The following is a 25,975-nucleotide window of genomic DNA, read 5'->3' on the forward strand; positions in this document are numbered from 1 at the left end:
AAATTCCATTAACTCTAATTGTAATTTAGCATTTCCTCTAATTATTTAAAAATATTCAAAGATATACACAGATTTCACTGTCTATGGGGTTCAGGACACAAAGACCATAAGAACTCATACTTTAAATAGTGACTTTTTCTCAAGCATTTAAACATCTCTGATTTGTAAAAGATTGCTGTTTCCTAGAAAAACATCTATTAATAGAGGGTGTGACTATAAAGTAATATGAGTGATTTTAAACAAACAACCTCAAACTTATAAAAGAACATTGACCCCCTTCAGAGTAGGCCTCTTGTGAGTTTAGATATTTATTCCAATGATGCTGTCATTGTTTAGAATACTTTTGGAATTTCTTTTGAGCCAACTGGGACATATTCTTATGAATATAAAACCTCAGTGGTTAATCATTTTACATTAAATTTTTTTTTTGTTACAATCAGAAGACATTCAAAGACAAGAAAGGAAAAACAAGGAATAAGTAAGTGTGGGACTAAGCATCTAGTTCCCAAGAGGACTACTCTAAAGGAAAAAGCACTTGAGTTATCTTGGTGGCATAGTAGATAGATTACTAGCCCTGATGGCTAGAGACTTGAGTTCAAATTTGACCTCAGATACTTACAAGTTTATGACCCTGGGTAAGCCTCCCCCTACCCAAAAAAATAAAATGAAACAAAAGGGACAGTACTCATTTAGAAGAGTAAATTCTAGGATGTTGGCTTAAAAAAATCAACAGGATTGCCTTATGGATACATAAAGGCAGGTAGGATTTAAATGTATTATGTCTAGTCCTCCGAGAGGTTGGACATTGCAGTGATGTGACCCTGGTCTTAACCAAGTTCCTCCTGAATACTTTGTAATTACAGAGATGCCTCATTTTACAGAGGTCTGGAGTGGTTAAATGACTTCTCCAAGATAATATGGGTAATAAGCACCAGAGGAAAGAAAACTTCATTCTTTTCCTGGGTAATGGAGAATGGGCATGTGCTCTTTTCACTCTCTCTCTTCTGCATTTCACTCTGATAGAGGGGAATTGGGTACTGTTCATTTGAATACGTCAGTGACATCTGTATGCTTATCTCAGTTCCATCACCACCCCCAGGGCCCACAGCATATGCATACATGTTTTCTGAAGAGCTCCACATGAGGTCCTAAAGCCTGAGGGTCAGCATCTTTCACAAACCAGACTACATCTTCCACAGTCCAGGTGGAGGGATTCTTGCTGGTAGGTCGGGCTGTATCTTGTCCATCTGGAGAAGGACTTGAGGCTAAATGGGGATGAGGAAATAGAGAAAAAGCACAAGGGGCTGTTAGAAAATGGACTCAGGGTCTACTACTCAAGGACATTGATGGCTACTAGGCTTTGGTCTAGGAGAAGGGGAAACAAATTTTTCTAAGTAATCAGGACACAGGACACTAAGAGAAGAGAGTGTGTGTGTGTGTGTGTGTGTGTGTGCAGGCAAGGTGGTGGGATGAAGAAGAGAGATTCATTCTCCTGTTAAATAAGGGAAGACTGCAAGTTATTACTCTCTTTTTTTCCTACCAAGTCATTGTAAACGGGCCTGAACAGTAAGGAAGGTATCTGAAGGCACATTAGTTGTGGTGTCACAGGATCTGAATTCAAATAATACCACCTATTATACTTATCTGTGTGGTCTTAACATCCCTGGGACTCAGTTTCCTCTTTTGTAAAATGGGATTGGGGGAGCAGCTAGGCTGCAGAGTGGATGGAGCACTGGCCCTGGGGTCAGGAGGATCTGAGTTCAAATCTGATCTCAGGCATTTAATAATTGCCTAGCCGTGTGACCTTGGACAAGTCACTTAATCCCATTATCTTAAATAAATAATTTTTTTTAAAAATGGGATTGGACTGAAGGTCTCTAAGTCCCCTTTCAGCCTTAAATCTACAACTCCAAGATGCCATCTAGAGACCAAACTTTCCATTCTCTGAAGGTCCTAAAATGTAAGAAAAGCAATGGAAGATTATATATGAACTGTTATCGATGGTGTTTAAAAGAATCTTTCTGCTCAATTGTTCATTCATGCCATGATCACATTTTGGGTCTTCTTGACAGAGATTACTGGAGTGGTTTTTCATTTCCTTCTCCATATTTTTACAGATATGGAACTGCCCAGGATTACACAGCTTGTAAGTGTTTGAAGTTGGATTTGAACTCAGGAAGATGAGTCTTCCTGATTCCAGGCTCACTGTATCACCTAACTGCCCCTTTCTATTCAATATCCTTTCAGTCCCAGACTCTCCATCAGCTAAAGTCCCTTGATGAACTATCTATTTGTTAACCTGTTTAAAAAGCCCTAAGATAAACACAGAAAATGTGACTTTTTTTAATACTGTGAGGGCAGGATGATATAAGGTCACTTCAGCCCACACTGGCTTTAAATCAAAGTAATAAAGATTCTGCAGAGTGGAAGTTATATTTATGTCTTTATTCTTAGTCTCTGCAGAAGGATGAATCTTCATCTAGAGGGGGGGTCTATCACCCGTAACAGGTATCACTCAGTCTAATTAACTGGAAAATTCATCATTGCATCACACCAAGTCAAAACAAAAACAAAAACTTTCCATCATCAAAGACTCATATTGACTCAATTCTCTTGATTCCTATTAGCAACATTTGTTTTATAATGAGTAAGTCTACCAGTTCTAAGGGCACACTTGCTGTGAAAAGGGCTAGAGCTGATTCAGGGAGGAAGAAGAAAGACACATGGAGAATTTTCACAAGAGATGTTACAGAAGATGGGAGTGGAAAATTAAAAAGTGGCTCCAGGATCCCCAGAGATCTCTCCCTCGTAAGGTTGTTGCATGAGTCAAGAGAGAAAATGGACCAAAAGCACTTTGCAAACACTAAAGTGCTATAAAAATGCAGTGGTGATGATGATGATAAATGTTAATTGATTAGCTGATTGGGGGAGAGATGAAGTATTTTGTCCAAGGTTAGAAGTTGGTTCTTGGCAATAACGAGGCTAAACTCATGTCTCTCAACTCCTATTCCTTTCCACTGTACCCCTTCTAACTGTCCTTCTTGCTCTCTATTCCTATTGACACTGCCCAGTTTAAGTCCCCTCACTTTGTGCCTGGAATACTAAAATGATCTCATCATAGATGATGTCCCTGACTTCTGTCCTTTCCCTCTAGAAAATTTATTCAATAAACATTTGTTAATCCATCTGGTTAGACTCAGTATCCTGCGTTTCCTTTAAAGCTCAGCTCAAGCACAAACTTGTGGCACTGTCTGGCTGAAAAGAAGCACTAAATAAATGCTTGTTAATGGATTTGTTCTTTGAGGAGCAGCATGTGGCAACATTAACTCATACTGATTGAAACTCGCATGCAGCAAAAGGGGGGAAGAAAGGAAGGAAGGGAGGGAGGAAGGAAGGAAGGAAGGAAGGAAGGAAGGAAGGAAGGAAGGAAGGAAGGAGATGGAATGAAGGATGGAAGGAAGGAAAGAAAAAGAAAGAAAGAGGGAGGGAGAAAGGATAGAAGAAAGAATGGAAGGAGAAGGTAGGGAGGAAGGGAGGGAAAGAAGGAACAGGAAAGGAAGAAAGAAGGGAAGGAAGGAGGATGGAGTGAATCAAGAAAGGAAGGAAGAAAGAGAAAGAAAGGAGAAAGGGAGGAGAGAAAGGAAGGAGGAAAGGATGGAAGGAGAAGGGAGGGTAGAAGGGAAGGAAAGAAGAAATAGAAAGGAAGAAAGGAGGGAGGGAAGAAAGATAGAATAAAGAAAAAAGAAAGAAAGAAAGAATGAAATGAGGGAGGATAAAGGAAGGAAATAGGGAGTGAAGAAAGGATGAAAGGAACAAAAGAAAGGAAGGAAGGAAGGAAGGAAGGAAGGAGGAAGGAAGGAAGGAAGGAAGGAAGAATTTATTAAATGTGCTGGGCACTGTGCTAAGCATTTTACAATTATTATCTCAACACAATTACTGATCTTCTAAACAACCCTGAGAGGTAGCTGCTATTATTCTTTTTGTTTGTATCATTTTGTTCTTGAGGACTCAAAGGTGGACAGATTGAGTGACTTGGCCAGGTTCACATAGTTAGTATATATCTGAAGTCACATTTGAATCTGCTGTACTTCCCAAATGGTGCTCCTTTCAAGATCACAGGGTGAGAGTAGGCTTGAAGTAGTGTGGCTAATGGATGAGATGGAATCCATGTAGAAAGAAGAGATTGACAGTAGCCCAGTCCTTACACAACATTGATGGCACCATTATCTTCTGAGCCAACCAAACTGCACACCTCTGAATCACCTCTTCTCTTTCCTTACCACTGACACTCCCACTGCTTCTTACCCAATCAGTTGCTAAGATCTGTATTTTACCTCCATAATGTACCATGAATGCCATTTCAAAGTACTACCCTCCACTCCTCCCCTCCAACATACCCTCTTTCCCTCTAACTCCTACTGATACCACATATCAGATATATGAATGGGGAATAACATGAAAGGAAGACTGAAGTCACATTGTGAAGGATTTTAAAATACAAATAGAGTTTGCATTTCTTCTTAGCAGCAACAGGGGCCACCAGAACTTTTCAAGCAAGGTCACTCTGACAGCTGTCTGGAAGATAGATTAGAGGGGAGAAACTTGAGAGAGGGAAAGCAATTAGGAGTCTATTGTAATAATTCAGGTGACTAGGGAGAAGGATCTGAACTAGGAGTGTCCCATGTGAGAAGAGAGAAAGCAAGGAATTTAGGAAATGTAGAGGTGAGAAACTTGGCAAATGATTAGATATTGTCTATTGTCATTGCTCTCCTTGGTTCCAGTCCCATATTACCAAGCGATAGCTGTTGGATATCTTCATCTGAAGTTTCTCAAATTCAACATAAAATAAAACTCATTCTTTTCCCTCTAAACTTGTCCCTGCATATAACTTCCAGTTCTCTTGACTCCCAAACTAGTTGCTGAAACTGTAACTGTTGAGATTATTGCCAGTAACTGGACACATGCCTTACTGCTACAAAACACCCCATATACTAACTGTGAACGTGGTCAAGTCACTCAATCTGTCTGCCTCTGAGTCCTCAAGAACAGAAATGATATAAACAAAAAGAATAAGGCTGATAGCTTAGGTTACTGGGTTGGGATTTCCTGGACAGAATTGAGTAAGTTGAGGAGAAGGGGATGGGGATGGGAGGCTGAGTAGTAAGTTTTATTTTGGACCTAAAGTATGAACTCAGGATTATTTCGACTTTACTTTGCATATATTTTCTATTTACTTAACAAGAGGCACATTGTTTTCGCCTGTAGAGTTTAAATTGGATTTAGAGTCAGGTTATTGTTAAGTCATGTCCAGCTCTTCATCCATGGACCATAGCATACCAATACTGTCCATGGAGTGTTCTTGGTAAAGATACTGGAGTGATTTATCAATTCCTTCTATGAAATAGGGGAAACAGAAGTCATGCAGTTTGTTTGGGGGTCACACAGCTAGTAAGTGTTTGAGAGTTTTTGACCCCAGACCCTGAGTTATCTAGTTGTCTTCAGAGTAGGGTAGACCTGGATTCAAAGCCTACTTCTGAAATATACTGGATTTGTGTCCCTGAGCAAGTCAGTTAACCTTTTAGTACCCCCTAAGCAATTTTCTAGGACTATAAATTTCATGTTAAGTGTAGATCTGCATTGGTAGGAGTTTCCTCAGCTGGCAATACCTCATCCAATGAAATCACAGGCCCAAATTTTAAAAAAGGTACAACCAGTGGAAAAAGCTCCATTTAGGTTAAAAGTCCAATATCCAATTGCTAAGTTGACTATCTTATAAGCAGGGAATCATTATTCTTGTTTTACAGATAGAAAAATCAAGGGACTATGCATGTATTGATGAAATGAACTCTCTCAGGTTACCTGTGGAATCTTTGGGATCAAATTTAATGTCTCCTTCTTAGTCCATGGGGTCATGGCAATTTTTTGTTGTCCTATTTTTCTGTTCTTTGCTCTGTTCATGAAGAGGACCATGTCAGGAAGGTGATGTGACATGCAAGTGAATTGGATTTAAGTGAGAGAAGTCACCACCTATAGTGACTTTCCTCTGGAGTCTTCTGGATCCAGTGGCAAGATATAGCTCTGGACTATTATTAGAGATGGTCCCTGATATGCCTTCCTTGTATTTTAAAAACATACAAGACTCATTAATGTTGAGGAAAACAGATCCTTTACCTTCCTATTACTGCATGCATACACTATCACTGGGGTAGGAATTTCATATGCTAAAAAGTCTTCTTTCCTCTTCTCTGTGGGATGTGAATGAGAAAAGATGTTCTGCACTGGAATATTCAGATGGAAAATCTTTAATGCATCACAAAGCCATCTGAATGCCATTGTGTTTAAAGACATCTGCACTGAACAAGAGGATTAGGAAATCAAGGAAATCACATTTGTCAAATACTTTTGAATCCTACTTCATCATAGCATTTGAATTAATCAGGATAATAGGTGCTCTGATTAGAAAAGACTGGGAGTCTTCAGTGCCATTAATGATTTTGTAGCCGTCAAGACTGGGGTTGAGTCTAACGTCCTCTTTTTGGCATGAATAAAGAAAAATGAAGATAAATGAACAGGTAAAGGATTCTCTTTAACAAGCTCAGAGAGCTAGTTTCCCATAGTACCTCCGCAGGTTGCAGAGAAAAAGTAAAGCTCATTTTGAAGCTAGGGACTCCAGCACTAGTCAAAATTAAAAGAAAATAGAGAATTAGTGTAGGGTCAGAAATATATAGAACTATAAGAGACTTCCATCATTGTCCTTCTTGACCTCTCTATGCCATGTTGACCTTGTCTTGGGTTCTCTCTCCTTGTTCTCCTCTTACTTATCTAGCTCATCTTTCTCCATTTTCTTTGCTTGATCATCATCATGTAATGCCTCCTATATGTAGGTCCTGTCCTGGATCTTTTATCTCTACACTCTTTCTAATGATCTCATCAGCTTCAACCATCTCTTTGCTGATAATTTCCAAAGGTACATGACCAATTGTCATTGCTCTTCTTGGTTCCAGTCCCATATTACCAAGCTATCCTGTTGGATATCTTCACCTGAAGTTTCTCAAATTCAACATAAAATAAAACTCACTCTTTTCCCTCTAAACTTATCCCTGAATATAACTTCCAGTTCTCTTGACTCCCAAACTAGTTGTTGAAACCGTAACTGTTGAGATTATTGCCAGTAACTGGGCACATGTCTTACTGCTACAAAACACCCCATGAACACTTTTGGCAGGCCGATGGGCAAGAGAGAAGGTGGTCTTGGATGGGACCCACGGCAGTGTGGACCTTCTGTGTGGGTGGGGATTGGGGCTGGGAGGGAGGGGGGAGCAGCACACAATTGTACTAGACAAAGGGTAGCACAGTACACACACAAGTTCCATGGTCAGATTTGCCCAGGATTTAGCAGCAGCCCATAAACCAGCTTCAGGAAGAAGAAAAATGGACTTGCCCAACGGCAAGTTTGTAAAACCTTTGCAGTGGTCTGTGCTTATAAAGATAATAAATAAACTACATGGACTAGCTGCTGCAAAGGTGTCAGGGAGATCTATGAATTCAGCCTGGCATCTCCAGGACAGGCAAATTTAATAGGTTAGCTGGAACACATGACAGATGTGCAAAAAATGTAGTGTCGAAACCTGGTGAAACATACAAACTGCTTGACAAATGTCTTTGTGAAAATGCCAGCATTTCTCATGGTGTGGAGTGCTTTGTAAGTAGTGATGTCCTTTCCTTGGCTCCAGCCCAAAAGCTGATGAAAAATGAGATCCACTTGTGAATGGAGGCATAATGAAATGTTTTTCTAGAGTTGAAATAATAATTCCCATGAATGGAATTGCTTTGAATCTAGTTTTTAAATAATCCAGCACATTTTTACATGTGTACACAATCTGTCTCTGTCTCTCTCTGCCTCTTACACACCCATGTGAAAACTCAATAAATCTCCTTGTGTATTTCATGAATCCATACATGTTTTCACTTCCACATCTGAAAAATGGGGGAATGGAAAAGCTGCTGGTCTGGGAGTAGTAGAGGAGTCATCATCATCATCATCATCATCATCATCATCATATATGACAGTCAAATGGCACTTTAAGACTTACAAAGCACTTTATATTCAATATTTCATTAGATCGTCATAACAACCCTGGAAGGTGGATATCATTATTATTCTCTTTTTTAAAGATGAGGAAACAGACTAAGAGAGGTTAACAGACACAAATATTTGGAAAAGGACTCAAACTTAAGACTTTGTAATTCCAAGTCAAGAACTCTTTGTATTACATCATATGCTTCTTGGGTTCCATTGTTGAACTTTCTGCTCACTAGGGTATGAAATGAGCCAAGGCCTCATTTCTTTAGGCCTCATTTCTGTAGGTCTCAGTTTTCTCATTTGTAAAATGTGGACACTAATATATATTTTTTTTGCTTTGAAGTTTCTTGCAAGGATTAAATGAGATTAATAATACCTTGAATTTACCCACCACTCCAAAGCAAACTCTCATTCTCTCTCTCTCTCTCTCTCTCTCTCTCTCTCTCTCTCTCTCTCTTTTCCTCTTCTCTCCTCTTTCTTCTCTTCTTTGCCAACCCTCCCTCCCCTTCTCTCTTTCTCCCCTCCATTTATACACATATGTATAACATCATGCATCATATATATATGATATACTGTGTCATATATTTATGTCATATTTATGTTCTAAGATTTGCAATGCTAACTGCATTCAATACTATTGATTGCATTTGCAATATGTCATTCAATTCTCAGGTACTCCTGACTCCAGGGCTGGTGCTCTATCCACTGTACCACCTAGCTGCCCCATATGTCATTCAATTCTAACAATAATCCTAGGATATTGGTATTATTACTATCCCCATTTTACAGATGAGGAACTTTAGATTAAATGACATATCTGGACTCACACAGCTAGAGTAAGTATCTGAGGGTGTATTTGAATGCAGATATTCCTGACTCCAAGCTCAGCAACTCTATCTACTCGCCACCCAGATATCTCAGAAACATCTTTCAAAACTATGAAATGTTACATTTTTACATTTGCTTGCGTGTCTGACCCATTTGGGGTTTTCTTGGAAAAGATACTGGAGTGGTTCATTATTTTCCTTCTCTAGCTCATTTTATAGATGAGGAAATAGAGGCCAACAGGGTTAAATATCTTGCCGAGGGTCACATAGGAAGTAAGTAACTGAGGACAGATTTTGAATTCAGAAGAAGACTCTTTATGATTCCAGGCTCAGACGTACATAAATTTGAGGTGTATGTAGTGCCATTTCTCTATAATTTATGAACACTTGACTTATAAGTAGAAAGCTTGTCTAGAGTAATGGTAAGAACATTGGATTTGGAGTCAGAAGTTCTGAGTTTTATTCCTAACATCACTTAATATTTGTGTGACCTTAGACAAGTTACTTCATTGCTTTGGACCCCAGTTTCTTCATCTGTCAAATGGGGGGGGTTAGACCACAGAATCTTTAAGGTCCCTTCTAGTTCAAGCCTACCAATATCCTGTATATGCAAACACTTCATCTGCATTGGGAGTAAGGGTGACCTTCTCTTTCCAGCAGGATTGATGGATCATTGGTCTAGGTTTCAAATGACCTCAGAGGACATCTATTCCATTCCCCTCTCCAAATGAGAAAACCAAAGCCCAGGGATGAGAATTGACTACTTTAAGGTCATGAAAGTATGATGAAAACCAGTCAACAATACTTTACTAAGCTCCTACTATATGATGCTACTGTACTGGGGAGACAAAAAGAAAAAAGAGCAAAAGACAGTCCCTGCCCTCAAGGAGCTTTCAATCGAATGGGTCAGGAGAGACAACATTCAAACAAATATATAAAGCAAGCTATATACAGGATAAATGGGCAACAATTAATAGGGGGAGGCACTGAAATTAAGAGAGGCTGGGGAAGGCTTCTTACAGGATAGTATTCCAGGTATGGAAGATAGTCATTGAAAATATGCAGTGATGAAGGTAGATTTGAACCCAAGAACCCAAGGGCCAGAGCCCTTTCCATTAAAAGTGGAAGGGGAAACTTCCATTAAAAGTGGAAGTGGAACTTATTCTGTGCTTTGTCTTAGAAACAAGGTTATAAATGGATACTGGGATCAGAGGCTAGGCCACAAAAGCCCATGTGCCATAATTTTTGGAATTGCAATGTATTTTCAATAGTATTTTGTACTATTTCTTTTTTTTTCTTTAATGATACAAGTTGTATAATAGTATAATAGTCCTACCATAATAGTGTCACAATTGGGGGTGGGGGTGGGTGGGACGGGGAGCAAGTAGAAGTGGGAAATCCCTAGAATGATTCATAGAAAAGGTTCCATTTTTTTGTATAGGACAGAAATATCAAGACCCCCCCCCCAAAGTCTATTAATGGACAGACGTTAAGAATTTCAATAAAACATTTAGGATTTGTGTTTGTTTTGGTTGCATAAGGAAAGGCATTTTCTTAAGGTAAAATTCCTAAGCTAGTACCATAGGAAAAAGCAATAAGCAAATTCATGGATTCATATTCTTTACTTGTCAAACCTTTTTGATTATTTCGGGTTAAATATCCTTCCTATATTAAGATAAGAAGAGATGGTATTTAAATGTAAATATGATAAAATTTCCACAAGTATATTTGAATTTTATTCTACTAAATTTTGAAGCCAGCAGATTAGTTTAGCCAGGCCTTCAATGCTACTTCTATAAACAAGTAATAAAGAATTATTTCACTCATTTTTAACATTTGAATTTGATAATTGTTCTACCTAGACACATCTCTTTTATCATGTGTTGAAGTTGTAGAAACACCATGGAAATGCTTTATTTTTCTTAAAGTTAGAAAATAGTGACCCAGGACATGCTTTAAAGAGAAACTTCATTATGAAAAAAAATCTCTATTATTTATTCACTTACATGAATGAACATATAATATATCAAAGTCTGTGAGTTGGTTGGCTTGTCACTATATTAGCAGATGAAATTTTCTTGAACTACAGAGAAAAACTTCACTTAGGCATGCTTATCCTGTAGAGGGCATATGGATGTGGGTCTAAATTGTAATGATGAAGTAATGATATTTGTATTTAAGTGGGGCTTATCAAATAATATCCCTTACTTTATTGTCATAACTAGTATTCCATTCAACACAATCCAACACAGATATACTGACCATTTACTAGAAAGAAAGACATAGGACTGGGTGCTATGGGGAAAGAAAGATTAGGCAAAATGTCATCCCCGGCCCTCTAAGAGTTTACAATCTAGCAGAAGAGATGTACCCAAATAAGGCTAGGATAGGTGGTATAGGAGAAGAAGGAGCAAAGTGTGTGTGTGTGTGTGTGTGTGTGTGTGTGTGTGTGTGTGTACACATAGAGAGATGGGAAAAGAAGGAGAAAGAGAGGAAAGAGAAAGTAAGCTTCCTGAGGGTAAAGACCTTTGTTTTTGTATTTGAATTCCCAAAGTCTAATATAGTATCTGACAGTAAGATCTTATTATATGCTCCCTCATTTGATGAATGAATGAAGGGAGAGAGAAAGAAGGGAGAGGAAGGGAGAGGAGAGATGAGGGAAGAAAAGGAGAAGAAAGAAAGGAAGAGAGAATAGTACAAAATAGGAGAAGTGAGAAGAGGAGAAAAGAGTGAAAGGGATTGGATAGCATATGTTTCCCCCTTCGCCTATAAAAATGCCATTTTGTTGTTATAATATGATGAACCTAACTATGACAATTCATTTCCATGATTAGAATACTGAAGATACAGAATTTTGCCATTTGATGATTCAGGATATGATAGCTTGATAAGTATTGATTATTCAAACTCATTATTCTCTCCTAAAACAATTCCAAACTCCAATCAGCAAAATGACAGTATATGATAAAAATTCAGACTGCACTAAGATCTAATTTACCGATTCTATATTTTGAATGCTGCGATTTGGATCTAATTATGGATGAGAATCCTTCAAAGTCTACTAGTAAATGTAAAAGTCAAGAAGTTTTAGTTATTTGAAATCTCATATTTCTCAGCAATTCTCTCTTGGCTAAGAGACAGGAACACACTCAGACAATTTCTTCACTTGAATACCAATGCAAAAATCAGGGAAGCATGGGCCATGTACACACAACACACTCTTCACATTACATTGACAAGTGTGACAGATAAGCCTAGTCACGTGCATCAAAATAGCAGAAAGGAAGACCAAGTTATTCACTAGAGAGAGAAAGTCGAGTGGTTCTTCATGATTCTGGATTCTTGGCAACAGCTCAGGGACTTCTGCAGAGTTATCAGGACTGCATAAGATTCATGATTTCAATTTACACCATGGGGAGGGAGATGTGTCTGGGAGCCTTCCCCAAGTTTATGACCAAAGTCACTACTGTTCCTAAAGATAAGTCAGGGCTTTCACTTGAGGTGTAATTTTTAGAATAGTAATAGCCATGACCTGAATGACTTTAGCACCACTCAGAGAAGCCAAGTTGTTTAGTGACTGCTGAGACCTTAGGAAGAAAAATACATTATCAAAAGTTTGACTGAGGGCAGAGATTGTTTCTATCATCGTTGTCTCATCTAGCTCAGCACTTGATACAAAACAGTCACTTAATATAAGTGTTTGTGGATTGATTGATTCATTTGAAGGAAGGATGGACAGGCTGAAAGAAAAGCCATCTAGAATGTAAATGATAAGATCTATTCATTTAAGGTAGAGTGGTTAGTATTCACTATGCTAAGAGCCAGCAGCCTCCTAAATGAAACTTCAGCTTTTACTCTCTCCCATTTCCAAACTATCCTACAAATGACTGCGAAAATAATCTTCTTAAACCACAAATATGACCATGCTTCTTGACATTGAAAGCCTATCAAAGCTTGCCTCTAGATTACCTTTCCAGGTTTGTCTTGCAATATTGTCCTTATGTAATCTATATTTCATTCAAACTAACTATGTCCATGTAATGTTACCCATGTCCAAAATGCACTCCCTGCCTACCTCCATTTCTCAGAATCCCTTTCCTCCTTTAGGACTTAAATCATGAACCTCCTTTGCAGGATATCCTTCCTCATCCTCCTGTTTCTTAGTGCTCTCTCCTGCCTTAAATTAATTAAATTATCAAAAGGCGGGGTTAAAATTCTAAGTCTATCCATGTGATCTTGGACAAGTCACCTAGCTTCTGCAGGTTTCAATTTTCTTATTCCAAAAAATGAAGGAATGGGACAAGGTAACTATCAGGGTTCTTTTCTCTGTTGATCTTATATAGATACATTGAAGATATTGCTGTATTGTTGTTGGTTTTTTAAGGCAGATCTTAGTTTTCAATGCATATTCAAAATCTATGCTTGTCCCACTCCCTCATCTCTATCAGAAGTTTACAAACTAAACCAATGCTAACGCCAAGCCCATTCCTGGGCAAAGCATATATGCCTCCCTCCCCATGGTTCCCTCATTCCCAATTTAGTCTCAAACTCCCTGTAATCTAGTCCCTGCCTTCTCAGTTGAGGGACTCTGTATAGGAAATTTTTTTAAAAATTCTTTTAATTCCTACAAAATCAGATTAACTTCTTTATCTTTTCCGCTCTTTCCAGTCACCTTTCTTATGACCATAAGACTATAGTTATGTCTCTTTAATGAACTCACAGCTGGGTCAAGCCTTCATTATGGCCCTAGTACAAACTTCATATTCCCTCTGGTTCTATTTTTTGAATAGTAAAGCCTGATCTAAGAATAGGGAAAGAAGATTGCCTCCTGGAAACAAAATGCAAGGAGGTCTAAAGAAGAACATTTACAATAATATGTCATATATGCTCATATTTTCCATGCCATAAAAAAAGTTAATATTATGTTGTGGCTAATCAAGTTACAGGTATCACAACACAAGTTCAATGTTCTCAGAATCCTACACAGTGTGTTGGGATTCTTTAGGCATCCAACTCTAGAACTGTGGTTTGTAGAACTTCAAACTGTAGTTTGAAGAAAGAGGATTTTATTTAATTATAATGATATAATTACTTTCCTTCTAAGAGAAGCTGGGAAAATGAAAGTTTACCTAAGTAAAAGAATGAGAACAAATTTTGTAAAATAGGTACTTGTGAAGAGAACAGATCTAGGGACACTACAACCACAACCTGAGAACTGATATTTATAAAAGGGTAACCAGAAGGCAACATAAGAAGAGTGATCTCTCTTCTGGAAGAGGAGTTGGGAAGGGAGATTAGCACCTATCACCTAGAATTGTTGTGAGGATAAAATAAGGTTATACTTTTAAAGAACTTTGAAAACATTAAATGCTAGCTATTATTATTATTATCATTGAAAAGGACAAGGGAGGGCACCAAGGGTAATTTTTTTCTCCAAGTCCTATTATCTTTCCAAATATAAAATGGGAAGGGACTCCTCCATTTGGAAAATGCTATCCAAGACAAGAGTGCTCATCCTTTCATTCTAGCCTGAAGAGTCTTGCCATGGGAGGAGCTTGGACAGGGTTTGTATTCTTTTGGTAAGAACCTCCAAACTGATAGAAAGGTCCTGGTTCCTTCAAGAGTCCATATCTGCCACCTCCTTAAGAATCTGGCTCCCATCATCCCTTGCTTCTATACCTTCACTGTCACAAAGTGCTGGCTGGGTGATAAAGCAGACTGGATCCTGGGGAAGACTTTTTGAAATAGTTCATGTGTGCTGGGTAGATTAACATAAACATGAATGAGAGAATTTTTTATCTATATAAGTATGTAATCAACATTGATTTGGTAACCTGAAAACCAGGGATAAGAGTAATGTGATATTTCACTTTAAAGGATATAGGTAGGATGTTGGAGGCAGTAAAGGAAAAGGACCAGATGAAATCCCTCTCCTATGTTGTACTTAGAGGGGAAATTATCGATTGTATTGGCTTCTAGAAGTAATTGCCACTTTCTCAAGAGTTCTGTGTACAGAACCCTTCAGCCCTAACCTCAAGCTAAGTTTCATGAAGGTGAGATTCATGCGGTTGCATTACATTACCACTTTTGTTTCCTTCCAAATAAGTGCCATTCCTCATGTGACCAGATGCCTGATGCCTCAGACCAACAGTTGAAGGGCCCCCAGAGGACATGGAGCCAGAGCGATGACTGCAGGAGGAAGTAGCAAGGCCTCTCCCAAGGCATCCATCTCCAGAGCTCAGTCTCCCAGAGTACAAGGAGGAGGAAGAAGAAGAGCCCTTGCAATTGAAGGTTGAATCGGAAGGGTCCATACTGTAGCGCTTCATCCCCACAGGATCTGCCAGGTAATCTTCTGAGATGATGGTTTTGGCTGGGCAAGGAAGCAGTGCAAAAAAAAAAAAAAAAAAGCAAAGATCAGTACAAGAGACCAAGGATCACTGGAGCATGGTAAACTTTCCTTGACAGTCATCTCCCAATCATTCAGAATGTTGGGAGCTGAGGAGCAATTGTGGGTAGTGAGCCAGGAAGATCTGGATTCAAATATCTGGCACATCCTGGTTGAGTGACCTTGGACAAAATCACTAACCTCTCAGTGCTGAAGAGAATTCTCTTAAACTACAAGTTGCAGAGAAGGCATTGGTAGGGGGTGGATCATTCTAATCAATAAAATCATAGATCCAGGTCTGACCCTATTCCTATTGGATATTTGGGGAGTTGGTGTTATACAGGTAAAAGAAATCCACAGAGATTTCCCCCATCTTGTTAGCCAAAAAAAAAAAAAATTAACTAAAATATTTTTTTATTCACTCTCTGAGGGAGCTGACAAAAAAGTGAACAAAAAGGCTCTGAGAGAAGTTTTACCTTTAGAGTTTTTCTGTATAGAATATAAACTCCTTGAAGGCAGGAACTATTTTATATTTTTTTTGCATTCCTATTTCCTAGTGTATAGTAGGTCCCTAATAAATGCTTGCTGGTTGATTGTGTAGAGATGCTACAAGAAGAAATGAAAGGATCTGGGAAGCTCATTAAATAACTACATAATCAAAATTTATAAAAATTATAAAGTTCCTACTATGTGCCAGAGAAGATGTTTAGGGGGCTAGGGATACATAGACAGAACAAAGAAAGAAAGTGTCTTTCCTCAAGGAGTTTGCATTCTGTTGGGAAGGAAATATCATGTGCATAAATATCCAATCTTATTAATGTCAGTCAGGATATATAATTATTAAAATGAAACATCCTGCTCTCAAGGAACCTACATTGTACTATGGGGATACAAGAGACAGATGTATATATATATATATATATATATGGAGAGAGAGAGAGAGAGAGAGAGAGAGAGAGAGAGAGAGGCAGAGACAGAGAGACAGAGAGATCTTTTTTTAAAACCACCACCACTCAAGTAGCTCATAAGTCTAATGACCACTCAAGTCCTCTGAAAAAGTTCATAGGATTATTGTACAGCAATATGCTATGAAGAACTATAGAAAATAACTTTCCAGCATTCTTTTCTTTCTTCCTCTCTAATCTCTCCTTCCTCAACATGAGTAAAAGGTAAAAGGCTGCCTATCTGGGTGACTGATAAATTCTTAATATTATGCATGAATAAATGAAAACCAGAAAATATTTGGCATTCAGAAAAGAGAAATGATTAGGCAATATTAGTGGATATTATTAAATTAATGGATTATTATCCACTATTAGTGAATAGAGGAGTAGAAAAAGAATCAGGAAGATTCTTATGTGACCCCTACAAATCACTTAACCTCTATTAACTTCATCTGTAGCATGAAAATAATAGCAGCATCCACCTTGCAAGGTGCTATTATTATTATTGGATTATTGGGAGGTTCAAATGAGATGTGTGAGTAAAGTACTTTTCAAACTGGAAAGCAGTATATAAATGAGAGGCATTATAATGTTGGGAATATGGCTAGCTTAAATATAGAAATAATGACAATAATAAATAAATAGTAAATATAATATATAGTCTACTCATAATTGTTGACATTTTACAGTGTTTAACATAAAAATCGACTCATTGATTTCTACCACTAATCTTCCCTCTACGTCTCATATTACTCAAATGCCTTTCCCTAGAATCTCCTCCTTTACACCCTTTCTCACATGAAGAAGTGATCCTTCTTGCCAAAGCAAATTCCTCTAATGTGAACCCTTGACCCCATTCTATCCTATCTAATTCAGCATATTGCCCCCTTTATTGTTCTCATTCTCATTACTCTTCAGTTTTTATCTATTGACTATTTTCCTTTCTGTGATCCCAATATCCTCTTGAGTTAATCATTTACAAATGGTGCCTTTATTTCTTCTGATCTTATTGGGGTTTTTTTTAGGGTTTTGCAAGGCAATGGGGTTAAGTGGCTTGCCCAAGGCCACACAGTTAGGTAAATATTAAGTGTCTGAGACCGGATCCGAACCCAGGTACTCCTGACTCCAGGGCCGGTGCTTTATCCACTGCACCACCTAGCCACCCCAATCTTATTGTTTTTTAAGCTCTGTAATCCAACTTCTAGTTTCATTATCCAACTAAAGCTGATCTTTCCAAGGTTATTAATGAATCTTAATTGACAAAGATGATGATCTTTTCTTAATCCACAGATTTTTTGAACCCCTTTTCAGCCTTTGATAATAGTTAACACTTCCTTGGATGCTCTCTGCATCCCCCACCTTTCTGCCAAATTCTCATTCTCCTTTGTGGGTTCTTTCTCTAAATCATGTCCACTAACCATGGGTGTTCCCCAAGGTTCTTTCTCTTCTCTTCTCTATACTATCACTTAATGATCTCATCAATATCCAGGGATTCAATTGTCTCTATGCTGAAGATTCTCAGAAAAATTTAGCTAGTCCTAACCTTATCCGAACTTCCAGTCTCATATCTCCAACTGCCTATTTAAAACCACAAGCTGGATGTCCCATAAATATCTCAAACTTAATATATATAAAATATAACTCATTATCTTCCCCCCCCAAGCTCTCCTCTCTTCTGAACTTCCCTATCACTTTTCTAGGGCAACACTATCCTCCCAGTAACTCACAACCTCTGTGTCATCATCTCTTTCTCATTAGCACTCATCCCACATATTCACTCTGTTGTTAAATATTGTGGCTTCATCAAATGTATGTCATCTGTTCCTTTTGCAATACATTTAGCATATTAACCAAATCATGCCATAGTGAGAGTACATTTAGGCTCATGGACAAGGTTTTCATGTTTCTAGTGTATATCTGCTTCTGTTATAAGACTGAAAGTGTAAGTTGAAGCATTATCTACCTTAGGATGCATTCAAGAAAAACACTTTTTATCTAACAAGAACAAAAAGCACAGCCACTCATATCTGTTGAATTACTTCTTTTAAGAATGTTAAATGTAGATGTCTATTTTTCTAAACATACTTTAAATGTCACCTAGACATTTTATTTGGAGAGAGAATGAATTCAGGTGGGTTTACTGCTTGTGAAAATATACTTACTAATGTAAAGTCACATAGTTTAGCAGTTTCTAGCTAAACTAAAAATTGTGGATTTCTGCCTTCACAGCAGCTCTTAAACATTTCCCCTCTCTCTCTATTCATACAGCCATTACCCTGGTAAAGTTCCTCATCAACTCATGTGTGAACTACCAAAATAAACCTTCTGGTTTGTCTCCCTGTCTTTCCCACCTCTGGACTGATCATTTCATTTTCTTACTATTAAACTCCAGTAGATTTCCTATTACCTTGAAGTTCAACAAATTCTCTGTTTGACTTTTAAAGCCCTTCACAACCTAATGCCTTCCCACTTTTCTAGTCTTCTCAGACCTTAATCAGCCCTCCCCCAACCTATCCTCCATACTATGTGATCCAGAGATCCTCCTACATTCTGTCTCCCAACTCTATGATTTTTTACTGGATGTCTCCCAACCTGGAATTCTCTGACTCCTTTCTCCTTCCTTTCCTCCCTGACTTGCTTCAAGACTCGGTTCAAATCTAACTTTCTGCAAGAGATCTTTCTTCCCAGTTCTAGTTGATATTACTTCCCATCATACTTGTTTGTATGTTGTCTTCCCCCTTTCTTTGTATTCCCTATACTTAGTATATGTGCCCAACAAATACTAAACAGTAAATTTTTGTTGATGATGACAATGATGAGGTAGTAGTATTTTTATTCCTATTTTATAGACTTCCTAACTTAGGCTCAGGAAGATTAAGTTCATTTCATATCTTAACATTTCTTAAACAGTTCATCCAAGGCTACATGACTAGTAAATGTCAGAACCCTGACCAAGCATTTTGGTATCACTGTATGCAAGCATGAATATGTGTATGTAGGTATATTTTGTTATTAAGGCAAAGCAGTTTGCCTGTCCCATAATGGTACCAGAGTGTTCCTTAAACTAATTGTAAACCACATGTCTTGATTCTTGAGGACCTACTCTGCCTCCTTCTCTGCTGAATTTCTGCCCCAGAGTCAGAAGAGAAAAATCCTCTGGAAGAGTCTAAGAGGAACTTCCCAGAGAAGATGGATTTGGGTCCTGAGGCTGCAAGGTAGCAAGGCAATAGCTGCTCTAAGTGCTGGGAGGACATGTCCACAATTTATTTCAGAATTCTCCTGCATGCTTTACCATCTGTTAAGATGTTGTTAGGGGCAGCTAGGTGGTGCAGTGGATAAAGCACTGGTCCTGGAGTCAGGAGTACCTGGGTTCAAATCCAGTCTCTCGGACACTTAATAATTACCTAGCTATGTGGCCTTGGGCAAGCCACTTTAACCCCATTGCCTTGCAAAAAAAAAAAAAAGAAAGAAAGAAAATTTCTGTCTATAATCCAAGAGAAATAATAGAAAATAAAAAATGGACCAGAAACCCAGCAGGTCAAAGGATTATATATTTAGAACTGGACAAAGATTGCCAATTAATGTTACAGATGAGGAAACTGAGATCAGAGAGACTGAATGAATGACTGAATGAAAAGTATTTATTAAGCATTTGCATGTGCCAAGTCCTGTGCTAATCACTGGAGACCGAAATATGAAAGCAAAAACAGTTTCTGTTTTCTAGGAGCTTGATTCCATTATTTTGTATTGCTTTTGCCTTTGTTTTTATTTTTGTTGTTGTTTGGTTTTTTGTTGTTTTTTGCAAGGCAATGGGGTTAAGTGAATTGCTCAAGGTCACACAGCTAGGTAATTATTAAGTGTCTGGATCACATAGGCTGGATTTGAACTCAAGTCGTCCTGATTCCAGGGTTGGTGCTCTATCCACTGCACCACTTAGCTGCCTCTGAGCTTGATTATTTACAAAAAAATAGATTTCATATATTGTATATTGCCTATATTTGCCTCTATATCTCTTACCCTCCTCTTCCATAGAGCAACTAATTTTTAAAAGAAAAAAAGAAAAATTATGAAAAGCCAATCAACACATCATAAAAACCTGATGTCATTTGCAATATTCATTATCATGAACTCCCCCATGGGAGTGAAGAGAAAAGAAAAGTTGGCTTTTATGACTGTTCTTTACAGAGTAAAATGAAGGGGATGGACTAGATAACCTCAAAGTCCTTTCTAGCTTTAAATCCTATGATCCTTCCAGAGGACCATGACAGCTTTCTGAACTGATGAGAAATATCCAAGCCCTTCTATCACTTATAAATGTAAACCTTGTGTTTTTCCATGACTAAAATGCTTATCCTTGACAAAAACAAATCATGACTGATAGCAAATGTGGGGGACAGTTTAAGACTGACTAATGGTAGACTAGGTCAAAATGTACTAGGAAAGAAAAGAAAAAAAGATATTTACATAATAACTTTATAATATATTTAAAAGGAATAGAGAGTTGTATATAAATTTTATGTGCAATCATCTTTTTATTATATTATATAAATACTTGTTTTATTCCATAAATTAAAGATAAAATAATTTTTAAAATAAAACAAAAACATACTAGGAGTCATTAATCTGCATCCATATTTCTTTCCCCACTCCCCACCTCCTTCACCCAGGATGTTATTCAAGGAAATCCTTGCAGAGAAGTGTCTTTGTTATATAGAAAACTTCCAAGGAATAAAATGCTATAGTTTCTACCATTAACTCATTCTCATGTTCAATAAATTCCTCTGGCTGAAAAGTTCTTAAAGTTACAGACCTATGGTATGTTAAGAAGAAAAAGAAGTGATAGGGAGAGGAGCTAGTTCAGCAACCTCATTTTACAAATTAAACTCAAAAAGCTGTGACTTGTCCAAAGTAAACAGATAATTAATGGCAGGCAGGACTACATCTCAGGTCTCCTGATCTGGTCTACTACATCTATCAGTCTCTTTTTTATTTAACTCTTATCTCTCTTACTCATAGCCAGTCATTTAACAAATATTTATCAAGGACTTACTGAATGCAAGACACTGAGGATACAAAGAAATGCCCTGTCCTCAAAAATTCACATTCTAATAGAGGTCAAAGAGCATGCAAACAACTATGAACATAAAATATATATTCAGAGTAGAAAGAAGGAATCAGAGAGAGAAGGTACCAGAAAAGATGACCCTTTTAAGATGAGCCTTGAAAGAAACTAGGAGGCAGAGGTGAGAAGGAAGAGCATTTCAGATATGGCAGACAACAGGGAAAAAAGGCAAGAAGCTGGGAGATGGGAGGAATAGGGAAAAAGGTGAATTGTAGAGAAAGTAGAAAAGATTGCAATGGTAGGAAGGGACCAGGGTTATGAAAGATTATACAGACAGAGAGACAACCATATACATCCACATACATATATTTCTATTAACTTTAATATTTAACATTTCAAATTTTCTCCCACACTCTAGCCCTTCTCCCACCCATTGAGAAGGCAAATGATACAAACTTGGAATAGGTTAGAGGTAGGATTTGAACCCAGCTCTTTCTGACTTCTGATTTGGAGATGTTTGCATTTATCCACCTTCTCATAGACTTTTTCTTAACAAATGGTTAAGACAATTAAAAAAGAAAATTGAATTTTTAGATTGGTAAAGAATGATGGGGATAGGTATATCACAGAGAAATAAGGCAGGGGCAGCAGGTGGGTGATTGGGTTGTGGAGGTGCCCTAGCAGAGAGTCATGTGCCCATTCAGTTACCCAGCAACCACACATGTCTTCTTGACAGGCTTGAACTTTCAGTATCATTTTCTCTCCAGTGCTTACAAAAAGATCCCAATTGAGCTCAGTTATCTTGCCACCCTAACTACTCCCATTAAACCAAAAGGAAGCCAATCAAGCCTCCCTTATTTAAATCACTTGATTATTGAGGAGAATTCCAGGAAATCCAGGTCAAGTCAACTGAACCAAAGGGGTGTGCATATGTTTGACTGTGTGCTCTCTCTGTCTCTGTCTCTCTGTTTCTGTCTCGGTCTCTGTCTGTCTGTCTCTCTAGATATCTGACTTCATCAGTAAGTACAGCTTCTGCTGGTGAATCAGTGCCTCTTTTATTTTTTAATTTTTTTTAGGTTTTTGCAAGGCAAATGGGGTTAAGTGGCTTGCCCAAGGCCACACAGCTAGGTAATTATTAAGTGTCTGAGACTGGATTTGAACCCAGGTACTCCTGACTCCAGGGCCGGTGCTTTATCCACTGCGCCACCTAGCCGCCCCTCAGTGCCTCTTTTCTAAGAACAATCTGCTTTTTGGTATATGCATCAGAATACGGAATAGGAAAAAAACAAAAACCCAAATAGTCACAATTGAGTGTGACTGTTGGGGCTTCCAGGATCAACCTCTGACAAGCCTTGTAAGCACAGAGTTCTTTAAATCATCACTAACCTTGAAATCACAGAACCTGAGACCATCTAATCAAACCATTTCTTGAAGCATGATTCCCTTCTGCAACTTCTCCTCCAGAAGGAGTCTGCCAATCTCTGCTTGAAGATATCCAGTGATGGTGAGTTCACTACTTTAATAAGACATCCTGTTCCACCTGGATAGTTCCTAGATACACAAGGACAGGTCATGTTTTGGGGGAGAGGGGAGTTCCCCCCTCTGAGAAGTTATCTTGTTAAACCCTTCATATGGAGAGGGAAGAATGCACTTTAGAATTGGGTGCACCTAATCAAACTCAAGGGTTATATTGTGTTCAGGAGCCCAAACTTTATATAAGGTTGCATGTTATATAAGCATAATATTCAAGCTTCAGATAAGATGGACATTATCCTCTCTTAATGCAGTTGTAGCCACAACCACCACAAAAACCCTTTCTTATAGTTCTTGAGAACAGTACAGACAGCCTTCTCATCTAGGAATCCCCTTTCAATTAATGTTTTCTGGCCATTATCCTCACGAGAAAAGAATCAGAAATAGGGTATCTGAGGAAATAGGGGGCTCAAAAGAAAGAAGCAGATGGAGAAAGATGGGGCTAAATAAAAAAAGAAATCCATAAAGCATTCAACAAACAGAAGATGCATGGGAGTCAAGAGACTGGCTCCATTTCAATCAGAACCATTATTCCCTTCAGTTGGTTAGTCACAGTGTGTGTGCTGCCTGCAAGTCATTGTCTTTGTTTTGTTTTCATGAAATTAAAGATGTCCATTAAGTTGGGGGACAGGGTAAAATGAAACCTCAAAGGAAAACTATTGCTGAGGAAATCATCATAGCAGTGTTTTTTTTTTAAATGGTAGCCTAAAATTGGAAATAAATATATTTCAACTGGGGGAATGGTAGACCAAAATTATAGCCACAAATGCAGTGGAAATGCCATTGTACTATATATGTCAAATAGGGGGAATTCGGGGAAACCTGGTAAAACTATGTAAAAAACACTGAGTTTGGAATGATGAGACATAAGTTGAATTCCACATCTTCTATTTACTACTGTTTGCTAAAGTCACTTCTCTGTGGGCCTTAGTTTCCTCATCTGTAAAATTAAGGTGTTGAACTAGAAGACCTCTTTTGAGTCCTTTCCAGTTCTAAATTTAGGATCCCTTAGATTATATGAACTGATGCACATTAAACCAAGGAGAACCAGGAGTGAAAATACACACAATGATATAAATTTTAAAAAAATGAATGCAGTGACTAATATTGAATCCAGAGGTAAGATGACTAAGAATGCTAGATCTGAGAGAAGCAAACTAACACAATTGCTATTCTGGTTCATTTGGTTTGATTCTTTGTTATGATGGGGTTGAGGAGTGTAATGAGGGGGAATGGAAGTGTAATAGGGAAGAAGGAGATGCATAGAAATGGTTGTCTCAAAAAACATAAAAATATCAGCAACATTTAAAAAAGAAATATAGGAAAAGTAGATGCAACACTAATCCAGATGCTAAAACACCAATGCATTTAATGTTATTCCTAAAACTCTGCATGAAGTTGCTGGCGAAATCACTATATTCTGAGGGAACAATCTCAGAACCATGAACTATAGTCTGTCTCTCTCTTTCTCTCTCTCTCTCTCTCTCTCTCTCTCTCTCTCTCTCTCTCTCTCTCTCTCACACACACACACACACACAGTACATACACATATATTTCATTAGTTCCATATTGAGCAATATGGAAGGAGGAGGTATTTGAATAAAGGTTTTCTGCCTGTTACCTTCTCCCTCAATAGTTCCCCCATCCCTTTGTTTAAGAGTCACTGAGTTTTCCTCGGGAAAATGATTTTCTGTCTTTTCACAAGATTGCTTTGCATGACTGGACTTAATGGGCACATTTCAGCTGGCAATAAGCCCCCAGCTAACTGATCAATGTCCAATTGAAGTGTTTGTTCACAGCTCAGCTGGTTGAGCTGTTTGCTAACACTATAGAACCCTAACCCCTCAGCTTAAACAAGGGGAAAATTATCTAACTACAAAACTCTCTTATCATCTATCAATCTCTAAATAATACATCATAATAATATATATTCAGGACATACAACTGTAAATAACTGTGGCACAGTTAGCTTTATCTATTATCTATTGTTCAACACAGGTCCTTCTCTTACAAGATCTCCCCAAACAGGCTCTATGATTTTTCACTGAATCCCATGCAAGGACTCCCAGCTAGGGGATTTCCATGATGCCAGGGATACATCTATGTATCACCCATTAGAAGCCTTTGGCTTCATATTCTGTCCACATTCCCCAAGAAGGCCACCCTCCGCTCCCCTCTAAACCCTGAGACTGCATCACTTACCTTGGACAATAAACCCTCTAGGTTCCCTCCCAGTCGGCTGAGGCACACAGTCCTTCCAGGGTTTAGCACAATCACAGAACTCAGGGAGACAGAGACGAGACCCTTCTGGTTTGGACCTTTAAGTAAATGTCTGAAGATTGTACAAACCCAGTATATTTCTTGTCTCCTAGTCAATAGAGTTCTCTGGATTCTTCTGACTCTAGGTACTTCTATATTCATGCCCCTTGCTCTCCCTGTGATAAAAACCCATCATGTTTTCTGGCATGAGTGGCTTTTTTCCCCCTTGGTGTCCCTTCATGCCCTTTTGTTACATCCTTCCCTAGGTCAAAGGGCACTTCAGGTTGCATTACCTATAGTGTTATATCATTTTATTTGCTTCAATTACATTTCCCATTAACTTTTTCTCAGACCAGTATAGATTTTCTTTTTAAGCCTGTCTCCTTAGCTCAAATCATTCAGTGTTGGACTTAACCCACTGACCCCTTTCTGTGGCTATTTAAGTGCTGTCATATTTTCTCATATAATAGGTAGACCAGAAAGCAACATACAATTTTAATCTGTCTGACATCTGAACTTCCTCCAGCCTGAATGCTTCATGCTCTTGCTTAAGTCCTAATTATAAGATTCTGGTGAAAAGGTTATTTGGCTGGGGGAGGGGGGTTTCAGGTAGGAGTAGTATATTCTATTTCTAAAGTGATGGGATGAACTTTTCTTCTATGGGATGGTTCTTTGTAGCTCTTCCCCCAATTCAGGGCTGAGGGAAGGATGCTACCTAGTTAATACCTTCACTCTGCAATTTTTCTGCTTCTATCTTTTATATATCTTGTTGGAATGTTGTCTCTCTTCCTCCCACTTTCTCCACTCAGATTGCAATTTCCTAACAGGATAGGTACTGGTTTTGCCCTTTTTCTGTATTCTGAATGCTTATACTGCCTTTTG

The 25,975-nt window shown here is 38.2% G+C and overlaps 1 protein-coding gene and 1 long non-coding RNA gene across 5 annotated transcripts in view; one reads left to right on the plus strand and one right to left on the minus strand.

Annotated features, from left to right (window-relative positions):
- Positions 1–25,975, minus strand: part of SCML4 (Scm polycomb group protein like 4) — a 176,477-nt gene that overhangs the window by 19,123 nt on the left and 131,379 nt on the right. For all 4 annotated transcript variants that reach the window (XM_074187289.1, XM_074187286.1, XM_074187288.1 and 1 more), the window contains 2 exons: positions 14,993–15,280; positions 1,120–1,265 (listed from right to left, as the gene is read on the minus strand). In XM_074187289.1, coding sequence (XP_074043390.1) covers positions 1,120–1,265; positions 14,993–15,280 — 434 coding nt within the window. The remainder of the gene's footprint in view (positions 1–1,119; positions 1,266–14,992; positions 15,281–25,975) is intronic.
- The window catches only part of LOC141487764 (uncharacterized), a 29,821-nt gene continuing 18,899 nt past the window's right edge, over positions 15,054–25,975 (plus strand). The window contains exon 1 of the long non-coding RNA XR_012468510.1: positions 15,054–15,254. This is a non-coding gene — a long non-coding RNA (uncharacterized LOC141487764). The remainder of the gene's footprint in view (positions 15,255–25,975) is intronic.

Source organism: Macrotis lagotis, chromosome 5 (genome assembly GCF_037893015.1).
Source record: "Macrotis lagotis isolate mMagLag1 chromosome 5, bilby.v1.9.chrom.fasta, whole genome shotgun sequence".
NCBI classification, from domain to species: domain Eukaryota; kingdom Metazoa; phylum Chordata; class Mammalia; order Peramelemorphia; family Peramelidae; genus Macrotis; species Macrotis lagotis.